Source organism: Penicillium rubens (genome assembly GCF_028828025.1).
Source record: "Penicillium rubens strain IBT 27055 chromosome Unknown utg000004l_segment0_segment0, whole genome shotgun sequence".
NCBI classification, from domain to species: Eukaryota; Fungi; Ascomycota; class Eurotiomycetes; order Eurotiales; family Aspergillaceae; genus Penicillium; species Penicillium rubens.
In genome coordinates this window covers 1,322,629-1,335,780 of record NW_026890602.1, presented here as the reverse complement: position 1 = coordinate 1,335,780, position 13,152 = coordinate 1,322,629, and the positions used below count along the sequence as shown (strand labels likewise).

Here is a 13,152-nt window from a genome sequence, read left to right as displayed (position 1 = left end):
TTTCTGTCTTGTCTAGCTGCACACCTCTGTCGAGGTTCCAATCTTCCGGTCATATAATATGGTCTTATTTTTTCCGTTTTAATATGCATTCGATCCATTGTAGCAATTACTGGATATGGCGTATCTGGACTACAGGCTAACCTCTATATCCACTATATATGAGGGGATAGTTGACAATGGAATCTCAAGGAAACCCTGCCTACACCACTTCTGGTCCCCGACAATCCTTATCTAGGGACATCCATGGATGCCAAGGGAACCATCCATCTATATATAAGCAGAGATCTGCATGCGGGGGTATAAGTAGCCCAGAACAGAATACATTTTGGAAATTCCTCAATTATCTCAATCTACTCCCATTATATACATATACTACCCAGATCAGACCAAAATGACCAACCTATCAGACTACCGGCTCCTCTGCTTCGACGTCTACGGCACCCTAATAGACTGGGAAAGCGGCATCATCGCCGCATTAGAACCAATCCTCTCAAAAAGCACCACCCAATTTACTCGAGAACACCTCCTAACAACCTACCACGACCTCGAAAGCGCCCAACAAACCGCAACCCCGGACCTTCCATACTCAGACCTGCTATCAGCAATCCACCCCACTCTGGCCGCACGCCTAGGCCTCAACCCGCCAACCGACGAGGAAAGCCGCGAATTCGGCAACTCCGTCGGAACCTGGCCAGCCTTCCCAGACACTGTGGACGCTCTGCGCCGACTAGCAAAGCACTACAAGCTAGTGGTGCTGTCGAACGTGGACCGGGCTTCATTCGCCAAGTCCAATGCCGGCAGCTTGCAGGGCGTGTCTTTTGATATGATTCTTACCGCGCAGGATATTGGCAGTTACAAGCCTGATCTACGGAACTTTGAGTATATGTTGAGTGCTGTACAGCGCGAGTTTGGGGTTGGGCCTGGGCAGGTTCTGCAGACGGCGCAGAGTCAGTTTCATGATCATCAGCCTGCGAGGAAGGTCGGCATTAAGTCGGTTTGGATTGAGAGGACTGGGGCTTTGATGGGGAATCGAGGGGACCCGATCTTTGATTGGCGGTTTGAGACTTTGGGGCAGATGGCTGATGCTGTTGAAGCAGAGTAGAGGGAGGGGTGATAAGTTTATATGTGAGGAGTATGAGTAGTGTCAAGTACTTGGTACTTCTAAACATATGGTCAACGCACATTCTGATCGTGTACTGTCTACGCCAGCACGTGGCTGAGTCACCAGAATAAAGCAATGGATGAGATGAATTGCCTGGAGCCTGGATGGCAACAGCTTGGCAATGTAAAACACCTGGCTGCGTGCGTGGAATGTGTGGCTTTGACCGCTGGAGATCTTAACATTAATACAATATATATCTCTCCTGTTTTCTCGGCCTTTAGCGAGGCCTATTAGTTCCCTGCAGACTAGTTCGAGGGAGGCACTGGCCCCCGGCTAGAATTATTCTTTGGCTGAACTTTTTCTTTCATTCAAGATTTCCCCTGAAAAAATAAGAGACTCTACGATCACCATGAAGCGCTTCCTGGGATCTCTGAGCAGGCGCTCAAGTGAGTGTCTCACTGTCTCCACGGCTCCCCGCAAATTCGCTAACTTGTACCTGAACGTAGGCTCGAGCGACAGTGTCGAACACCCTGAAGATTCACCAGAAGCCATTGTCCTGAAAGAATTGGTTTGTGCTGATTTCAGAGACATTAAATAAGAGACACTGACACCTTCTCTAGACTGCCTTCTGCGAGTCGAATGCAAATGTGAATTCGAATGGCTCTTCGCGCGACGCGGTATGTGCTTCGGAGACGACAACAACCCCCCTTACCGAGACTGACAATCGCATTTGCACACTCCAGCAAGGAACCGAATTCGTCCACCTCCCCAGAATCGTCGAAACCGCCGAGTCGAGTCCCAGTGCCGCCAAAGAAGCGGCCCTGCGCATCCGCAAGTATCTCAGCGACCCCGCCGGCACCCCGAATCACACCCAGTACAATGCGGTCATGCTCATGCGCATCCTGGTTGATAACCCGGGCCACACCTTCACGCGGAACTTCGATGCCAAATTTGTGACGACCATCAAAGAACTGCTGCGTACAGGACGCGACTGGCACGTGCAGAGCTATCTCCGCCAGTATCTGGAAACCCTTGAGCAACAGCGTGCATGGGATGAAGATCTCAAACTCCTGTTGCAAATGTGGGGGAAGGAGAAGACGAAAGCCTCCCACGGTTTGGTGAGCACATCATAGTCTCTCTGCGCGCCCTCCAAGGTGTCTAACCTACCCAGATTGACCGTTTCCCAATGAATTCCATTATCCCGCCGCAAGTCCCGCCCAGGGCTTACCCTCACCAGCAGCAACCATACAGCCAGGCTCGCGCGCCGGCAAACACCCTCCCCGGGCCGGTGGAACTAGCAGCCCGCATCGAGGAGGCGCGCAACTCGGCAAAGCTGCTAACGCAGTTCGTCCAGTCCACGCCGGCAGCAGAGCTGGAAGACAACGACCTCATCAAGGAGTTTATTGACCGTTGTCGGACCGGTTCGCGTATTATCCAAGGATATATCCACTCGACCAACCCAGCTCCGGATGAGGACACCCTGTTGACGCTCATTGAGACGAACGACGAGATCTCCGTGGCGGTGTCGCAGCAGCAGCGTGCCATGTTGAAGGCGCGAAAGCTTAGAGCGTCTTCGTCGCCGACCTCGTCTAATTTGAATAGCCCCTCGCCGACGTCGCAGGCTGCCGCATCAGGCGCTACGACTTTCTTCCCTCCCCCCGCGGCGGCAGCCGGGACCTCAACACAGAGTCCTGAGTCCCCTGCACCCGTCGCGGCGCAGCTACCTTCTACGTCTATGACTGGTGGCCGCCCGCTTGGTTCTCATCCCGTCTCGGGATCTACGACTACCGGCAGATATGAATATAACTCTGAGGACTTCCAGGTGCGGAATCCTTTCGCTGATGATTATGCTACGAATGACTCGGATCAGGAGAGGAATCGACTGCAGGGTAATTCGCAGCCCCAGACTGATCGCGTGCGCTTCCAGCCCACTGAGAAGGAGCGCTAGTGTCACGCAGTATCAATTGGTGATCGCTGCTAGCAGGTCTATTTTTTTTTTTTTTTTTTTTTTTTGGTCGCCCAGCGCCTGGACTCTTTTCCTTTTTGGTTATATTTCTATATTCATCTCTGGTTGTGGTTTTGGCTATTTCTGCAAGCGCATAGCTTTTGCTTTCTCTTTTGGTCCTCTTTTGGCTATCTTTTCCTGCTCTTTGCCATGATACCTCGCACATTGTCACCACACATCTATTATCCTTTTACTACGAATACCTGCAGCAGCATGTTTGACTTACAGGAGAGCGAGTGTGCACCTTCGTTTCGTACCTTAGGTACTCATATCTTCCAGGTAAATAGGTACTTGGGAATTCTATACTATCGTGATCCAGTGCTGTACCGTGTGAAGGACAATGTCCCTCTGTATCAGGATACGTGTGTGCAACTAACTCGGAGTTAAGTACATGGCGCGCATACAAGAAAAAGATTGAATGGCATCGGTAGGAAGTCATACACATCAGCTACAACAGTCTCCAGGAAAAACACAAAGGGCCAATACAAGGCTGGCTAATTTTCCAGGCATTATCAGACATGTCGTCAACCTGCATTCGACACCGCAGTAACGACTACCTCCCTTCGTCTCTGACATCAAAACAGGCGATAGCCCGTTTCATTTACCTCGGCAATGAAAGTACATTACCTTTTACTCCTCCTCCCTCTTGATATCAACACTCTCATTAGTCTCAGTCTCAGCCTGAGATCTCGTTTCAGCCTGCTCCCTCGCCGCAACCTCCTCAGGGAAAGGCTTCCTAGCCCACACACGTCGCCTGTAAAACATCAGCCCAATGCACACAAACATCCAAGAAGAGAAAACATACGCGCGCTCATAAATATGATACCGAGGATTCTGCAGCTCAGCCCTCAACTTCGCCACATAAACAATAACCTCCTCCTGCGACCACGGCTCCGGAGCCCCGAATTTACAAAGCAACCACATAGCCCAGCCCTCCATACCGGACATCCAATGCTGGTAGTTAACCGTGCCGGCCTCTTTATATTTCTGGTCACGGGCCCACGGTCCGATGGGCCACTTGTATTCTTTTTCATGGATATCCACGAACCCAGCCTTGCGGAAGGCATCTTGCATCATGTCGATTGTTTCCAGCGGACGGCCGGCGCGCTTGCCGCATGCGGACAATGCTGGTCCCCAACTGTGCAGGATGTTGTCTTCTGGTAGGCTGCCGTCGTCGCATTCGATGTAGGGACTTGCTTCTAGCTGTTCGATCCAGCCGCCTGGGCGGATGTTGCTTTGGGGTTGGGTTAGATGGATGGGATGGGACAGGATGATGAGGTTAGTGGCTTACTCGTAGCATTGCTGGTAGACGCGTGTCCATTCTGCGTCATCGAAGGCTCCGATCATGATGCGCATGTGGATTAGGTCTTGGGGTTCGTTCCAGGTCCATTCTTCGGCGATGTTGTCGACTTCCAGGATGCAGTTTGGTGGCATCCATTTTACTGGTGGCGGGAAGAGGTCGACTCCGCGGACGGTCGCTGGGATGTTGGTTAATATGTTGATGTAGGGTGAATTGGAGGGTTCTGGACTCACTTGATGGGAACATGTCGGCTACATCGCTAGAAGAGGGTGAGTGGTGGTCCTCGGAGATGAAAGGTGTTTTCTTTCCACATACATGGCCCAACTACCCAGACCTGTGCCAAGATCGAGGATATTTTTGGGGTCTTTAACAGGCGCCCGGAAAAGGGGGTTGTCGCTGTCTGAGTCCATGATGAGGGCGACCAAGTGGCTGCGATCGTGTTAGTTATTGAAGGGTAAAAAAGGAAGATTCCACTTACCCAGCTTCGTATGTTTCGAACTGCTTCTCATCCGATGGGATCCTGATAGGAAGTACCTAGGTAAGCAGGATATATACCTTGATTCGGAAATCCAAGCGTACAGATATTCTTTGTGGCTCAATGTTTGATATCGTCGGCCATTCTCCTCTAGCCCGCGATACAGCGAGGAGCCGATCGAGGTGGTTTCCCTGAGATTGTGTGAGAGACTATTTTTATTTCTGATACAAGGAGATAATAACTTACGATTGCCAGTCATCGCCGTAAAGGGTCGGGAGATGGGTCGTGGAATCCTAATATTTTGTCAAAACATAAACACGTCGGAAAACCAAAAAAGAACAATTGAGACATACCACGGCGATAGCATCGTCAGGCTCAGTGCGTTTTTTATACATTGTAGAGGACCGACGTACAGAAAATGCAAGTCGAGAAGAGGTGAAGAATTCGAAAACGGGGAAATCGGACAACACCCCCGCTCTCATGTCAAAGGCCCTTTTGGGAACTACACAGCGCCGTCATAGGCTTGGGCTTCAGAGGTGTTTTGATATGTGGGCATTGTGGGGTGGAAACTGATTCCGGTTGGTATTGGCTCTCGGATTGGACCTCGTTGGTATCGCTGCATGTGAATTGACAAAAGTACGAGTCTCTAACCAGTAGGAAGTGTCCCTACGAAGTGCTTCTTCACAGACATCCTGCAGAGTTTCCACCTAGTCTGGCTAAAACCCATTCCATTTCCTTTTTTCGTAAAGAAAAAGAGGGTACGTCCACGAATATCAAGGCTTATTGAGGGAATTTTTCTGACGATCACTCAAAAATGTGGTTAAAATCAGGATCTATCGCTTTTATAGGTACAACATAGACGACACATGGCATGATGCATTTATGGTTAGTTATGATTGCCGACAGGAATACGGAGCCTGCTGCATCTAGGTCAATCCTGATTTTTAACCCTTGGAACGAATAAATGTCTCCGTATCCGTAGCTTATGGCTTATGTGGGAGATAGGCTATCAAATAGGTTATGCGGGGATCCGGATGACCGACACTCGAACTATATAAACAAGACACATCTGGGCAGTTAACCCATTCCTCCTAGAAGATAACAACGTATCTACAAATTCCAAACATGTCAAACCCCACTCCCCCAAGATGCGCAGCATCATCCAACAAGCCGCCTCCTCCAAAACCCTCACCCTGACAAACACACCCGTCCCAACCCCAAATCATGAACAGGGAGAACACCTAATCCAAATAAAAGCCTGCAGTCCCTGCGCCGGCGAACTCCTCTGGCCAAAGAACTTCCCCCCGCCAACAGCGCGCTCTCTAATCCCATGCCCGGACATGGCGGGAATCGTCATCTCAGCACCACCAGACTCGCCCTTCCAACCCGGGGATGAAGTATACGCGCGCACAAATTATACCCGACCAGGGAATGCGCGCGAGTATTCCATCGCCGTTACGGATGAGCTGGCGCACAAGCCGAAGCGTCTAAGCTGGGTGCAGGCTGCTGCGGTTCCTGTCTCCGCGCAGACGGCTTGGCAGGTTCTTTTTATCCATGCTCTTTGTAACCCCGGAAATGAAAATGGGGGAGAGATGGATTTGGAGGCTGCTAAGGTTGCTTGGGCGGGAAAGAGAGTCCTTGTTACTGCGGCTTCTGGTGGTGTGGGTATTTGGCTTGTGCAGTTGGCGACGATGCTTGGTGCGGAGGTGGTTGGGACGTGTGGTTCTCGGAATGTGGAGCTTGTGAGATCGCTTGGTGCGAAGGAGGTGCTTGATTATCGGGTTGTGGACTTGAGGGAGTGGGCCGTGCAGTTGCCTTCTAATAAGGTGGATGTTGTTGTTGATTGTGTTGGAGGGACGGCTCTTGGCGATGCGTGGTGGACTGTTAAGGATGGTGGTGTTGTGCTGAGTATCTGTCAGCCACCATTGCAGGTCTGTCCGGATGGGTTTGAGGGGGTAAGTGTGAAAGATTTGTTCTTTGTTATGCAGCCTGTGAGGAGACAGTTAGAGGAGATCTCGAACTTGGTTGAACAGGGGGTGTGTCGGGGATTGGTAGATAGTGTTTGGCCTCTTGAGCAGTATGAAGAGGCATTCAAGAGACTGGATGGAGGACATGCGAAGGGGAAGATTGTCTTTGATCTGTCGCTGAATCGAATCACTAGGAGCTGAGGGATGAAGAGTGATGCTTTCTTGGGCACTGTTGCAGTGCAGGAGACACCAGCCCTGGAGAAATAGAAGACTACTGTCATTTCTGGATTCTGGCCCTAAGTACCTGGGAATATACACCAAGTTTTGGTGGACCGAGAGTAAGAGACATTATAAGTATCCAAGAGCCAATTAGGGATAGGGAGAAATGCAAAGCAGGCTCAATAAAGTACTTGTTGAGAGCAGCATTCCGGTTGGATAACATTTTCAGTCGGTGCCAATAGATCTGAGCCTTGTATCTAGCTGCAAGGGGGCAGGCTGAAGTTGTGCTCTGGGATGTGTATAAGATATCCATTGCATATGTGGGAATGCCCAATGCTGGGAACAGGTTGGAAAGCGAACGAAAGAGTCAGGATCGCGCATGTGATATTATTCAATATGGCTTCACCCTGAAACTGATATATCGAGAAGTAGCTAGTATAACTAGTCAGTTTCATCGGATTTAGTTTGGTTTTCAAGAGTGGACTATCAAAGACTCGCGATAATCCTGGAATGAAATTGGAATGAAATTGGATAAATGTCCGAGCAGAACCTGCCAAGTCAAGTCTATTCGATCTCCACGTTCTTAATTAACGTAAAGCGTCCATCAAAATCGCTGTCTCAGCTGTCAGCCTCCCCATTGGCACCGGTGCAGGTCCCATCAATATGAAACTCGGCGCATCCCTGTTCGGCGCGTGGAGCCAGGCTTGGCAACCCTAGCCCCAGGAACGTCGGCCTCGTCTCGGGAGAATCATCCAGCCTAGTTCAATATGCCCCCGAGGGCCTATTTCCGAGGTCCTATTTTACCGATATGATGCGAGCTAACATTGCCGCCGGTCTCATTTATCCCCTCCCGGTGGGGGAGCGCCGTCCCTTGGGTATATCCGATGTGTTTCAGTGTGATACATGCATTCGGCCCTACTTGATGTCGAAGACGTCTCTGACAAGTGTCAGTCTAGTGTTTGTGGTTGATTAATGTCCCGTGCAGGTTAGATAGAGCTCCTTTTGAATGTGGCTACTATATAAGCAGCCGCATGCCACGCGACAGACCAGTTCAACATGCTGGGCAGTCCTTTTTGAATTTTCATTCACATCCACATTCATTTCCCTCCGGTTTGATACCGTGCAGACATTCATTCACCAAGTATACATTCATTCATCGGTCCGGTTTACCGATCATTTCCATTCACTCCTCGACATCCCGACTCATCAAACATGAAGCAATTCACCTCCGCCCTGGCTATCGCCAGCATCGTCTCCTTGGTCAACGGCCATGGCTTCGTCACCACCCCGAAAGCCCGCCAGCCCGGCACCGCAATGGGAGCCGCCTGTGGCCAGCAAGTCCTGTCCAACCAAGGCTCCGACAAGTACGGCAACATCCAAGGCGAGCTGCAGATCGCCTCCGGCCAGAACGACTACAAAGCCGAGGAGTGCGATATCTGGCTTTGCAAGGGCTACAAGTTCGCCGACAACAAGGACAACGTCCAGTCATACAAGGCAGGACAGAAGGTCGACTTCACCGTCGACATCCGCGCCCCCCACACCGGTGTCGCCAACGTCTCCGTCGTCGACACCGCTTCCAACAAGGTCATTGGCAAGCCACTGATCTCCTGGGATGAGTACGCCTCCACCGCCACCGGTGTCACCGATGACGAGACAAACTTCAGTGTCACTATCCCCGATGATCTCGGAAGCCAATGTGCCACAGCCGGTGACTGTGTGCTGCAGTGGTACTGGTTCGCCGAATCCATCGACCAGACCTACGAGTCGTGTGTCGACTTCACTCTCGGTGGATCTGGTGGCGCGGCTCCGGTTGAGTCGTCGGCCTCATCGGCCTCTAGCGCTACGGAGATCGCTGTTACTTCAGCCCCTTCTGTCGCTGTTCAGACCCCCACCACAGCTGCTGCTCAGCCTACTACTTTCGCTACCACTGCCCGTCAATCGGCTACTTCCGCTGCGTCCCAAGCCCCTACCGCCAGCGCTGTTCCCTCCGCTAGCGCTTCGGATCTGCCTTTTCCCACTGATAGTGCCACAGATGTCCTGACCTGGCTCCAGGCCCTCTTGGGCAACCTGATGGGTAACTAAATGCGGAGGGTGCGGAAAATGGCCCACTAAAAAGTGGGCGGCATAATTCGGAAGCATATCGTGTTCAGTTTCGGATCTACCTTCATCTCCTACGTTAGCTAGTAGCTAGATATATAGGTAATTTAAATGTCATTTACCATGCATTCTTCATCGTCCTGGATTCCAATGCAACGCTCTTCATAGCGATATCGGAGATATCACCGAACATCCGACATCGCCACTTCCTGGATTCACCTCATTAACCATAACTAAGATATCAATATAAAAGCAGGTATTCCTCATACAGCCAAACATCTTCTCCATTATCTAAATCATCTAAAAAATGCACTGTCGCCTGAACTCAGCAACCAGACTAGTCACCCACGCCCCGAGAATCCCAATCTCAAAACCAGTCTACAGACGCTTCACCACAACAATGTCCCAACAAACCAAGGACTGGAGCGCAAAGCAATACCTCAAATTCGAAAGCGAGCGCACCCAACCCGCCCGCGATCTCCTCTCCCACGTTCCCCTAACATCCCCAAAAAGAATAATCGACCTAGGCTGCGGCCCAGCCAACTCAACAACAGTCCTAGCAACGCAATACCCAACAGCAAAAATAACAGGCCTGGACTCATCCCCAGACATGATCAAACGAGCAAAAGAAGTTCTTCCAGACCGGGACTTCCAGGTCGCAGACCTGACCACCTACACGCCGGACCCAGCGACGCCAGTCGACCTCTTCTTCTCGAACGCGGTGTTCCAGTGGCTGAAAGCCGACGAGCGCATTGCAGTGATTAAAAGACTATTACAGCCCCAGGAAAAGGGCGCTGTTTTCGCACTCCAGGTCCCGCATAATCTGGACCAGGCTTCGCATGTTCTTATGGCGGAGACGGCTGCTCAGGGTCCCTGGGCGGAGAAATTAGCTGGTGTGCAGAGAGATGGGTTTCAGTCGCCGCAGGAGCTTTATGATCTGCTTATCCCGTTTGTTAGCCGGGTTGAGATTTTTGAGACGAGTTATTATCATTCGCTTGAGAGTCATGAGGCGGTTATTGAGTGGGTTAAGGGGACGGGATTGAGACCGTTTTTGGATCCGTTGGAGGATGCAGAGAAGGTGGATTTCTTAGAGGATTATTTGAAGCGTCTGCGGGATGCTTATCCTATTTCTGTTGATGGGAGGGTGTTGTTGAAGTATCCGAGGTTGTTTATGGTTGCTGTGAAATGATTTGGCTGGAGGGTAGGTCTACTTGTGTATGTATAGGATTTTGTTACTGCATGGTTGCTCTTGATTTCGCAGTGTATGCGACCAAAATACTTGCCCTGCCTTGGGACTTGCATTGTTCATCTTACGTGGCTTGATGGAAGTCTAGATATAGAAAGAATGGGACATGTGGATCGATGAGACGATGGACGAATTCACGTCCGCATTGATATTCAGTAAGCCGCTTAGATAGAAGAGAGCAGCATTTCCCAATGATGACCTGGACTGTGCCTAGACTGTTCCAGAAGCAGCAATCTTAATGGTACCGTCAGTCTTTCCAGACCGATCTAAGCTCTTGCTCTCCATCTTCTGGATAATATCCTGACCGGAAACAACTTCTCCGAAGACAACGTGCTTTCCATCCAAGTGAGGAGTTGGCACGAACTAATATAGTCAGAACAAAACGTCTCCCATCTATTTCTTCCAGCATGGTTCCGACTCACAGTAATGAAGAATTGAGACCCATTGGTGTTGGGTCCAGCATTCGCCATGGAGAGTAAACCGCCCTTGGTATGTCTGATCTTGAAGTTCTCATCCTCGAACTTCTCGCCGTAGATGGACTTTCCGCCCGTGCCCTGAATAGAGAGTAGAGGTTAGCCGGCGCTCGGATTTCCCCGCGGAGAGATGACTTACATTTCCGCGAGTAAAGTCACCACCCTGAGCCATGAACCCGGAAATCACGCGGTGAAAAGCAGAGCCTGCATATCCGAAGCCTTTTTCGCCTGTGGCTAGGCTGCGGAAGTTGGTGGCGGTCTTTGGGACGACGTCGTCATAGAGTTTGAACTCGATGCGACCCCAGTTTTCCACTGCATGGAGTTTAGTGTTACTCAGATGAGATAGAGTGCAGACTTACCCTGGCCACCAGACGAGGTGTATTCAATATCAAAGTAGGGGTTGGACATGATGAATTGGGTGATGTTGAGGTGAGAGAAGTATGTAGAGCTCGGGATGAACTGGAAGGGGGGCGGGGTAAATAAATGAGGGGCTCGGATCTATGGACATGCAGGAATGAGGTCATCTTATTGAATTGTCCAAGTTGGACATTTCTGGGCATCTGCTTGGACACATTGTTGGACAAGATGTCAGGTTCATCGGTACCTGGTAGGGTTCTCATCTAAAAGTTCACAGTCGTACATCTCTACAACTTCAATATCTATTTGAACTTGTACTACACAAGGGTTATCAGAACCTTTATTTATGGAATCAAGTAGATCGGATTTGTTAAGTTCATCGGATTGTACCGGGAAAAAAAATCAGACCGTCACAGACATCGCAAGGATGCTGCCGTCACGAAACAAGACTAACGGGCACATATCGAAGTGCACCCAAACATGTAAGGGACCAATGCCGCTTCACGAGATGGTGGTGGAAATCATGAAAAATAAGATGTCGTCCGGAGTCATGTTCTCCTGTCACATCGTCCTCCGCCTGCGTTGCCACCGAAATCACGTTCCACCTATTCAGAGCAAATGGCGTCCTTCTTGGGGGACTTAGAACTGTCCACGTCCTCGTCGGCCTCAGTGCTGTCGATGTCCTTCTTGGGGGACTCAGAGCCGTCAACGTTCTTGTTGGTATCGGAGCTGTTGGTGCCCTTGCCGGAGGACTCGCTGGAAGCAACAGCCGAAAGGTATCCTACCCGCGCGCACAAAATAGCCTCGCGAAGACGGTTCTTGAATTATTCAACTCTGCTGTCGACTCGGCGGAGGAGTCGTGTGCAAACTGTCATCAGACATCTGTTCAAGCCCGGCATGTCCATGAGGGTATGCACGAGATGAGCACAGCAATTATGACCGAAGACAGAAGTGCCGCGATCGAAAGCTACAGAAAGTCAGTAGGCCATGTGAGCACTCTGGCCTCGAAGATTGAAGAGCAAGCCATTAGACTGCACCAGCAACTCACTGAGCTGCGAAAACTCCGAGAAATGGTGACGAAGGTGATCATGAACGAGGAAGCGGAAACCAGGAAGCGCGAACGCCAACGCCAACGCGAACCTCGGCAAGGCCGGACATTCTAAGAGAGTTCGAGAACCTCCCAACGGTTCAACAGTTATTTCAGTCAACAGTTTCAGCTTGAATGAATTGCTTCTTTGAAATGATATTCTCTCCGCCAGTATTTGGCTATGATATAGAGACTCTATAAAGAGACTTATAAATCATGTATCCAATCTATAACTGGTCTAACACTGGTCTAACACGTAGGAGGCTCCCCGGAGCCTATGAAGGGAGTCGATCTGTAAGACAATTCAGTTAGTACACGGAATACTATCATATATCAATCAGACATGTCAAGATATCTGAGAGACGTGTGAAAGCAAACACACGGTCAAGTCAGAGATACAATAGAGCTAGACACATAGTGAATACAGAGATAGTCAAGATAACTGAGACACTTACTTCCATCACAGACACCTGCATAATTTTCCACATGAAGAGCATGTCCTCACTAGGAACGACGGATTTGGCACGGGACAGCTTGACAGGCAAGGCCCTGACTGGAGTTCTCTTAGCAATACCTGCTTTAGCCGGCTTCGTCTCCTTGGCCTCCTTGGCCTTGGGGGTGGTGGATTCTTTGGTTTTGGCCATTTTGATAATAGCAAGACGAAGAACGAATTTGAAAGTGGCTTGGAGAAATGGGTAGGGTACAAAGAAGAATCGAGAAGTAGAAAACGAAAGAAAACAAACTAAGAAAGACCCAAAGAACCTATAGTAGGCTGCGTTGCGCGAGTCCAGGGTCGCCCCGACGGTTTTATGTACTTGTTTGTT

General features: G+C 50.3%; 8 protein-coding genes across 8 annotated transcripts; 5 read left to right on the top strand and 3 right to left on the bottom strand.

Moving 5' to 3' along the window:
• Positions 1 to 391: 391 nt before the first annotated feature.
• N7525_010466 (putative haloalkanoic acid dehalogenase) lies at positions 392 to 1,102 on the top strand (the record flags this gene model as incomplete). Its single annotated transcript, XM_002561553.1, has 1 exon — positions 392 to 1,102. The coding sequence occupies one exon, from the start codon at positions 392 to 394 to the stop codon at positions 1,100 to 1,102; it is 711 nt and encodes a 236-aa protein (XP_002561599.1).
• A 409-nt stretch (positions 1,103 to 1,511) lies between these two features.
• N7525_010465 (VHS and GAT domain-containing protein) lies at positions 1,512 to 3,050 on the top strand (the record flags this gene model as incomplete). Its single annotated transcript, XM_061215108.1, has 3 exons — positions 1,512 to 1,670; positions 1,723 to 2,220; positions 2,274 to 3,050. The coding sequence occupies 3 exons, from the start codon at positions 1,512 to 1,514 to the stop codon at positions 3,048 to 3,050; spliced, it is 1,434 nt and encodes a 477-aa protein (XP_061067620.1).
• A 687-nt stretch (positions 3,051 to 3,737) lies between these two features.
• Positions 3,738 to 5,277, bottom strand: N7525_010464 (class I SAM-dependent methyltransferase; the record flags this gene model as incomplete). The annotated part of the gene is made up of 9 exons (XM_002561555.2): positions 3,738 to 3,861; positions 3,913 to 4,341; positions 4,399 to 4,585; positions 4,641 to 4,666; positions 4,723 to 4,836; positions 4,886 to 4,927; positions 4,963 to 5,073; positions 5,129 to 5,175; positions 5,236 to 5,277. 9 exons carry the CDS (start codon positions 5,275 to 5,277, stop codon positions 3,738 to 3,740), a joined length of 1,122 nt encoding a protein of 373 aa, XP_002561601.2.
• Positions 5,278 to 6,030: 753 nt separating this feature from the next.
• N7525_010463 (NADP-dependent oxidoreductase) lies at positions 6,031 to 7,050 on the top strand (the record flags this gene model as incomplete). The annotated part of the gene is made up of 1 exon (XM_002561556.1): positions 6,031 to 7,050. The coding sequence occupies one exon, from the start codon at positions 6,031 to 6,033 to the stop codon at positions 7,048 to 7,050; it is 1,020 nt and encodes a 339-aa protein (XP_002561602.1).
• A 1,230-nt stretch (positions 7,051 to 8,280) lies between these two features.
• Positions 8,281 to 9,150, top strand: N7525_010462 (lytic polysaccharide monooxygenase; the record flags this gene model as incomplete). The annotated part of the gene is made up of 1 exon (XM_002561557.1): positions 8,281 to 9,150. One exon carries the CDS (start codon positions 8,281 to 8,283, stop codon positions 9,148 to 9,150), a length of 870 nt encoding a protein of 289 aa, XP_002561603.1.
• Positions 9,151 to 9,565: 415 nt separating this feature from the next.
• Positions 9,566 to 10,354, top strand: N7525_010461 (uncharacterized protein; the record flags this gene model as incomplete). The annotated part of the gene is made up of 1 exon (XM_002561558.1): positions 9,566 to 10,354. The coding sequence occupies one exon, from the start codon at positions 9,566 to 9,568 to the stop codon at positions 10,352 to 10,354; it is 789 nt and encodes a 262-aa protein (XP_002561604.1).
• A 267-nt stretch (positions 10,355 to 10,621) lies between these two features.
• Positions 10,622 to 11,292, bottom strand: N7525_010460 (uncharacterized protein; the record flags this gene model as incomplete). Its single annotated transcript, XM_002561559.1, has 4 exons — positions 10,622 to 10,774; positions 10,834 to 10,965; positions 11,024 to 11,196; positions 11,244 to 11,292. The coding sequence occupies 4 exons, from the start codon at positions 11,290 to 11,292 to the stop codon at positions 10,622 to 10,624; spliced, it is 507 nt and encodes a 168-aa protein (XP_002561605.1).
• Positions 11,293 to 11,846: 554 nt separating this feature from the next.
• On the bottom strand, positions 11,847 to 12,972 carry N7525_010459 (uncharacterized protein; the record flags this gene model as incomplete). Its single annotated transcript, XM_061215107.1, has 3 exons — positions 11,847 to 11,997; positions 12,583 to 12,620; positions 12,784 to 12,972. The coding sequence occupies 3 exons, from the start codon at positions 12,970 to 12,972 to the stop codon at positions 11,847 to 11,849; spliced, it is 378 nt and encodes a 125-aa protein (XP_061067619.1).
• Positions 12,973 to 13,152: the final 180 nt, after the last annotated feature.